Here is a 7,904-nt window from a genome sequence, read left to right on the forward strand (position 1 = left end):
GAAAGTGCAACCATCCATTGTATCAGGAACAGAAATGGAGAAGAATACAGTACAAGTAGTGTAAGCAGAGCACTTGTCTTATTTTACATCAGGTGTGGTTGCTTCAGTGTGCTTTAAGCTTTGTTTTTTGTTTTAAATGTTAACTTTGTGAGGCAGGATGTTGAATCCATCAATCATGGAAGGAATGAAAAACAGGATGGACAAAAAGCGAAATAAAGGACTCCCATTTTGTGGTTAAGTTAGTTTCCAACTTTTGCTTCATGCCTTCATCTAAAACTTCATTTAGTTTTTCTGGCTCCTCTTAAAGAGGATGTGTCGGGGAACAGGAAAAACGCATCCCCTTTTCACTGTACTAGTGTCAATAAATTCAAGCAAAGTAGAGTAGCATATTTTTGCTTATTAAGAAGCTTGTAGTGCTAATTTCAAGATTGTACAATTCAAACTTTTAGTACAAAGCAGCGTCTTTAAAATAATACACACAATATTTAAATAAGTACAACCACCGTGATAAATATTAAATATTGTAGTGGTTAAAATGTAAGAATGACACACTTCTGCACAGGCCAGGTATCTATGTGTGTGAGTGCATTAGCTGTTTTAGTGCTTCTCAGAATAAAAGGGTGTTTTCAGTCTTTTCAAAGTTTGCCAGCTGTGCACAAGCGTGTCTGGGAAAACATGTAAAAACACTCAAATGGTAATAAAAAGGTGCAAGTACAAAGGTTTGCATATTTAAAAAAAGAGCCGAGTCTGTTGAGGCCTCAGGAGAAGAGCAGTTTCTGGAGCCCTGAGGATGTTATCAAAGCTAGAAGTTCAGAGTGGACAGCCACATCTACGCTGAACATCACTTTCCTCTATTCCTCTAAGCTTTCAACAACTTACTCTGGTTTTTGTGCTACTACTACACCTGACATTCATTGCTCCTACAAATGTACTCTAAAACTCTGAAAGAGACATTCAAAAACACATCTAAAGCTGCCACTTCTATCCATTCTAGCTCTGCACATCTCCTCAGGCCAAATGTAGAATGTGGAGAAGCTGGCAACCAGAGAGAGGCGAGCGCAGCTCCTCTGGCAGTACTGTGTAATGTACTATAGGTGTAGCGGACTGGAGAGAATTGTATGAGTGGTTGTGTGTGAGGGTGGGTGGGGTTTGCAACATCATGCATTGGCCAGTTCCTCAGCTTCATCTCTGTTTTCATTGATCTCAGCCAGCGTCCTGACGAAGCGGGTCCACTCATCCGCTTTGGGAACACAGATTTGCTGCAGGAAGAGAGATGCATGTAAACGGAGGGGTTTGAGGGGGGGATTTGTGGCATTACATGAAAACACAAAAGGAGCTGACATCTCACCTCGCCAACATCATAGACCTGAACCTGTCCCTCTGAGTCCCCAGTGGCAATCTCCTTTCCAGTGTGAGACCATCTGACACGGTTCAGTGCCGGAGCCCCATCCACATACACACTAGCAGTTGGAACCTAAAATACACACAAGAGCTTACCGAGAAGCAGATGCATACCTGCTCGGGTACGCTTTGGATTCTCTCTCAAATCCGAAGTCAATTCTGTAACTCATGTAAAAAATTGGGCATACTTCGGTATCATTGTTGAGGTTCCACAAGTCCAGACGTCCAGCTAGGTCCACACAAGCAAACAGGGCAGGGTGTGTTGGAGACCACATCGCATCGTAGACGTAGTCACAACTGTCCTCAAAAGAGTATAGTGGACGGGTACTCTACAAGGGAAAGCGTGGGTGGAAGTGGCAGAGAGAAACAATAGATTTATGTCTGGAAACTGTTCTAATCTTGACTCATGCTAAAAGTGACTGATTCAGTCTCACCTTAGTGCTCCAGAGTTTGACGGTCCAGTCAAACGAGGACGAGATGAAGAGGTGAGAGAAATCGACAGGTCCTCCAGCACTGTGGCAGCTCAGTCCAGTAACCGGACCATGGTGGCCTTCAAACACTTCAGTGATGCCTGCTTTACTGTAACACACACAGGACAGCTCTGCTACCTTACCTTTTAACCCCAACATTGAGAGCTTTAACACTCTCACTTAAATGGGTACAGAGACTTTATATATTATTATAGTAGAAATACAGGCATTTTACAGGGTCTTACCTGCCATGGCGACAGGCGGTGTAGACAGAGCCGTCTTCGCTCCCTACCACAAAATTGTTAACGTCACCCAGAGGAAACGCCATGGAGGTGACAGCCACCGCTTTGCTCTGTTTGAACACCAGCTCCAGACTGTCCTGCAGGGAATTTGCACAAAGTCTCAGACAAAACAGCTCATATTTACGTCTGTGTTCATTGTGGCAGCAAAAAAGGTCATTGATGTTATGTCTGCATGTCTGTACATGCGTCCATACATCTCGTGTACCTGTGGCTGGGAGAGCATGTCCAGGCTCCAGGAGCACATCTTGCCATCAGTGGAAATGCTGATCAGGTTGTTGGCATTTTGGGTTCCCACCACATTCACGCAGTAGACTGGGTGCTGCACACAGTGGTGCACAGTTCATAGATTAAAAAGATGCAGGAAAAGAAAAGTGTGTGTAGACAATGAAAGATTGTGTGGTCCAGTGCATTACTGTGTGTGCAGCTGCAGACAGGGGAGTCCTCTGCACAGGGGTGCGCTTGTTGCTCCTGTTGTCCCACAATACTATCTGTCCCGAGTATGTCCCACCCACCACAAGGTTGGGGTGAAACTTTGCAAAGCCGGCTGACATCACTTCAGACTGGGGAGAGACAACAGTAATGTTTTAAGTATTTCTTATTCCAAGTGGAAAGAAGAGAAGCTTTCTGTACTTGAAATGCGTCTTTTACCTGGCAGTGGAAGATGTATTCAGGGGTGGGCTTCTTATACTTCATGTTCCAGACCAGTGCCACACCATCAGGCTCATGTGGAGCGTCCTCATTGTTGTTATATGAGGCCACCAGCAGCTCTGGATACTAAGAGAAACATAGCAGTCATTAGTAAGAGCAGACAGGGCGCAATGGTGCCTAGTAAGATTCATTCAGTAGCACTAATCTAATTAGTAGTCAGTCACTATACACATAATTACAGTTCCTGAATTTTAGTTAGCTGTCACTTGTTAGATGTGAACCTCTGCGTGTGTGCCCGAATAACCCTGAATTCCCGCTGAGGGTGCTGTTATGGACACATGAGCCTTCCTACCTGAGGAGACCAGTCGAGACAGGTGACCACTCTGTTTTTAGTCCAACGCTCATCTGCAAACTGTCTGTTCAGAACCAGCTTTGCCCCAGCCTGCAAGTCACTGAAAAGGGACACGAGGAAATGAAATCACTTCATTTCTATTTACAGCATTGACACTTTCTTCTGTCATGTGCCTCACCCCTCCTTGTCCTCTAGATCTCTGCCGCTGTAGTCGAAGCAGACATCCACATGCTCAGCCAGAGCTCTCTCCACAATTCTGCTGCCGCGCTCAAAAAATGATAAGAAATCATCCGAGTGAAGCAACTGCAGCTTCTCTTCCTCGGTCAGCTCCTTGGGGGCGTCTATGCGGAAATAAAGGAAGAGGAGTAAATGCTGATCATTAATGCAGATGTCTTATTTGCCATTTTAAATTTGTTAGGAAATACTGGAAAGAGTAGAAAAAGCCACTAAAACCCATAAAAGTTTAACTCTTTCCCCCCATAAGGACGATATCTGATGACGTTCCCTGTACACATGATGATATCTCAACAAAGATTTGGCTTGATGATCATTTCCAGGTTTTTCGAGGGATAGCTGCATAGGCAGAGACCACCCTCAATAACTTCTAATGCAAACTCAGTCGTTTTGTTCTATAAGCAGACCTGATATATGACAGAAACTGCTCAGTTCAGAAAAGAGCTTCAAGGGTTATGTCCAGTAGGCTTTGTATTTTTTCCATTAGCAGCGTTAACAGCCAGCTCACACAAAGTTTACATTCTACAAATGTCTTTCCTTACCTTCCTGCTGCTGTTCACCCTGCTCATCTTTGTCCTCCTGGTTGTCCTCTGCTGGTGGAGGAGCAGTTATCTCCTCATCCTCTTCCTCATCTGCAAAACACAGATTCACATTACTTTTTTTCTCCCACCACTCACTTTTGATTTAGCTAGGGTGAAAGTTTGGGAAAGTGTTTCTTTACCTGCTTTTTGATCGGTGTGTGTCATTGCCTCCGTGGGTGTCTGCGTTTCTTTGGAGTAGGACACCATTTCCTTTGGCAGAAAGTCCACCTGGGTCACTTTGGACATGCCTAGCCTCACGGCTCCACGTCTGCACGTACATTGCGGAAATAAGCAGATGCACGCACGGGTTTGCAGTATGAAACAAAAGTGAATGCCAATTTTTTTCATGTACAGACATAAATAGTGATATATGCATGGACATATTTGGACAAATCTAAGATGAAACCACAACAAAAAGCACAATAAAGTTGGAAGACAAGCTAAAGGAGAGAGGAGGTGCAGTACCCCATCAGCTCAGAGTCGGAGTGGAGTTGCAGAGTAGAGGGGTCAGGATCCCAATGCAATGTCCTTATACAGCCAAACCACCAGATATCGTTAGTAAGTGACAGAGAGAGAAAGGAGCAGGAAAACCGGAGAATGAAACAAAACACAGAAGACAGACAAAAGGTGAGCCATATAAGAGATGTTAAAGATGGGAGATATGGCAAAAGGAAAGCAAGAAAGACAGAGAAAAGTGCGTGTTAATTAAGAAACATCAGCGTGCTGGTGAAAAGGCAAAGAGCAGACAGGTCAGAATTCATCAAAGTAGAATAAACTTGTTAATACACACACCCACACACACACTTAGCATGCACTTAATGCACACTTAACTGACTAAATCACATAAGAAAGAATGAGAATAAGCAACCAATCCCCATCTCTCTCGCTCTCTCTGACCTTGGTCCTGCGTTTCCATCGCCAGAATCTTGACTTCCTGCATCGCTGCCGACAGATTTGTTGGAGGGAGACATTGGGGCAGGGACTAGGTAGTGAAACAGACATGTATCTTCTGTTACTACCCTCAGGGGCTGAGCTGTGAAAGTGTGTGTGTGTGCACGTGTGTGTTTGTCAGAGTGTGAGTGACAGGTGGGCGAGTGAGGGAGACAGCAAGTGAGTAAGTGAGTGAACGAGGGAAGGGAGGGAGGTACAGAAGAAGTGTGTGAATGAGTGGGTGAATGCATGCAGTAAAGAGGACAAAACACAAAAGGACAGACAAAAAGGGAGAGAAGAGAGAATGAAAATAAATGGCAGGCAGGTTTTAGGTGTCATGCGCAAAACATGTAAAAACATCCACATATTGTGTTATGGAGAAAGCCATGAGTGTGAGTCCGAGCCAGAACCAGAGAGCTTAGAGAGAACTTTGGAAACGCTGCAAATCCATCAAGCACATGAGCACAAAGTTATGGCAGATAAGTGGAGGTGAATGTTAAAAAACAGGAGCATGGTGGCAGCACGCGTTTACCGTGGGGTACGTCGGGGGTGATGCCAACGCTCTGCAGCAGAGCCTCAGCCTCCCTCCTCTTCCTCTCCAGGTCTGAATCTTCATGGCCGGCTGAAGATCCACCCATTGCCTCACCTCCACGTTTAGAGTCTCCCTACAAAGCGCGGAACACAAACAACTTCAGTCTCTCAGTCTGACTGCTGCACTGCCTTTCTACAAAATTTATGTAATAGTTGCTATTACACACATCCTTCTTTTTCTTCTCTTCCTCTTTTCTTTTCTTCTCCTCTCGAATCTGGGCGATCCGTTGTTTCTTCCTTTCCAGCTCAGCCTTGAGTTCACTCTTGTCAGACATGCTGCAAGATGGAGCAGGTCGTTACCACATAACAAATTACTGGTCCACAAATATGAGTCCAGTCGTTTTACCTACTTGTGAACAGCAGACCTTCACTAGTTTAAAGGGGGTTTGAATGGGGTTACTACTAAGCTCTGACCTTAGTATGAAGACAAAAGCCAGGAAAAAAAATATTCTAGTATTGTGATACTAAGCTTGTGGAAAATATATGAACAACTACTTTAATAGCCAATTACTCTACCTGTCATTTTTCAAGCAAAGAAATCCTAAAACTGTCCCAAATTTCCAGACTCTCAAATGTGAAGATTTACTGCTATTTTTCTAGTATGTTGATACACAAAACTTTCTGACACATTTTGTTTTAAAATTGAATTAAAGTGTTTGTAAATTACATTTAATCCATTTTCCCTGAAATTGTTAAACATTCACTCAAAGAACTTGTTCATGAAGTTTTATTGGTAGTCCATATTATGAGCAAGTATTAGCTATTTGCTGGTATCAGTATTTATACCAGCTCATGATGTTGCACAGTTTGTCCACTAGTGGGCACTCTGTAGCTCCTCCGTTGGCCACAAAACCAGCAGTCTCAACAACCAGCTGATCTGAGCACAGTATAAATGCCGAGCATAAAGGAGTACATTAACAAACAAAACAACAACAACAACAAAAAACTATACATAGAAATTTTTAGGGAAATCTGTCTATGTTACCTGTTTATGGAAGGAAAAAAGATTGGGCGATTGTATCATAATTTTGGAATTCTAAATCACCAAATATCTATACTGGCCTTAAGAAACCATGTTGTTAACAATTTTTCATGTTTTGTTTCTTAACATTTTTTTTACATGAACCCTATCATACTATTACATGCCAATTACAGGTATTGCACACGCTAGTTATGTTGTTAACAAATATAATGAAAGCACTCCTATCTTCAATTGTTTACACAAATAAAATTAAGTTAATTTAAGCTTCCCCTCTGACTTAGAAACTTAACAACGGAGTGCATCAGTTTGGCTGTTTGAACTGAGATTTAAAGTAGCCGTGGGCCAATCACACTGCTAACATGTGAACACCCGCCAGTTGCTGATAACAATGTTCTCTTTATCTCTTTTCTCCATAATGTTACAGTCGAGCGTGACTATTTCATAAATAGAGAAACAAAACAAAATGCACAGATTATGCATTATCATCTCTTCAGTCAAAACTCATCCAAGAAATAATGGGTTGTTTTTTTTTAGTTTTCATTTATAAGCCTGTGAAAAGTCAGAGCTAGCAGCGTTTTAAATAATAACCTGCACACAAAACCTCCACACTGTGTCCTAATCCAAAGACATGGATTTCTTTAGTGACCACAGCCGAGATGCTCATCACTACTCCACCCAATGTCATAACTGCAGAATAAAACACAAAATTAGCTGCTGCGCATCTTTTTTCTTAATCCTCGTCGCGTAACTTGGATTATTTTTCAGTGTGTTAAGAGTTTACATGTAGCCCACCGTTTGTCAAACGCGTTTCTAATGTAATAAACAGCTGCGATGTCAGCACAGGCGGCTAGCTGTGCTAGCATGCTAATCTCCATGGCAGCCGGCGGGCCCGCTGTTACAATAAACCGACTAACGGAAACGTCCCGCAAACCAGCGGCCGAGCTTTTCTGCTTTAATGCCCCCGCACGCGTGTCTAATTACATAGTTATAAGAGTATAATAACGCACCTGCTATCAGAAGTCAAATTTACGTAGACAGACAACAACAGAACCCAGTTTGTTGGACGTTAACTGTGAAGGGAGATGATGGAGACGGAGGGGGGACTGATGATGCTGGAAGAGACAGCGCTTGGCTGCACTTAGCTCTTCTTCGGACACAAAGCTGTTAAAAAGCAACAGCATTACCGCCTCCTGCTGGCAGAATCCCCATATAACCGTCTCTTATTTATATTTATATGGTTATATGGTTAGGGGTATAGTTTTTTTAAAATATTTTTTATGCATCACTGTTGTTATTCACAAAGGCCTATAAAACAGGAACATATAACACAATAAAAGTCATAAAAGATACACACAGTGCTACAGTCTATAAAAAACAAACTTCCCTATAAAAACATATCATCTGCCAGCGCTA

The 7,904-nt window shown here is 42.8% G+C and overlaps 1 protein-coding gene across 5 annotated transcripts; it reads right to left on the minus strand.

Annotated features, from left to right (window-relative positions):
- Positions 1-56: 56 nt before the first annotated feature.
- Positions 57-7,643, minus strand: LOC146553806 (dynein, cytoplasmic 1, intermediate chain 2a-like). 5 transcript variants are annotated; one of them, XM_085253129.1, is made up of 17 exons: positions 7,499-7,643; positions 5,677-5,785; positions 5,451-5,583; positions 4,886-4,970; positions 4,454-4,516; positions 4,129-4,256; positions 3,950-4,039; positions 3,352-3,514; positions 3,174-3,273; positions 2,822-2,947; positions 2,587-2,733; positions 2,379-2,492; positions 2,117-2,250; positions 1,836-1,980; positions 1,590-1,730; positions 1,349-1,474; positions 57-1,259 (listed from the first exon to the last, which is right to left on the minus strand). In XM_085253129.1, the coding sequence occupies exons 2-17, from the start codon at positions 5,782-5,784 to the stop codon at positions 1,158-1,160; spliced, it is 1,905 nt and encodes a 634-aa protein (XP_085109255.1). In that variant the 5' UTR covers position 5,785; positions 7,499-7,643; the 3' UTR covers positions 57-1,157. The 5 variants fall into 5 exon arrangements, with proteins under 5 accessions (XP_085109255.1, XP_085109253.1, XP_085109254.1 ...); XM_085253127.1 differs by having other exon boundaries at positions 4,886-5,021; XM_085253128.1 differs by lacking the exon at positions 7,499-7,643 and adding an exon at positions 7,080-7,178 and having other exon boundaries at positions 4,886-5,021.
- Positions 7,644-7,904: the final 261 nt, after the last annotated feature.

The sequence above is a fragment of the Mchenga conophoros genome, linkage group LG18 (assembly GCF_057382185.1).
Source record: "Mchenga conophoros isolate Kocher_MC1m ecotype Shallow Benthic linkage group LG18, M_conophoros_male_GT1.1, whole genome shotgun sequence".
In the NCBI taxonomy this organism is placed as follows: domain Eukaryota; kingdom Metazoa; phylum Chordata; class Actinopteri; order Cichliformes; family Cichlidae; genus Mchenga; species Mchenga conophoros.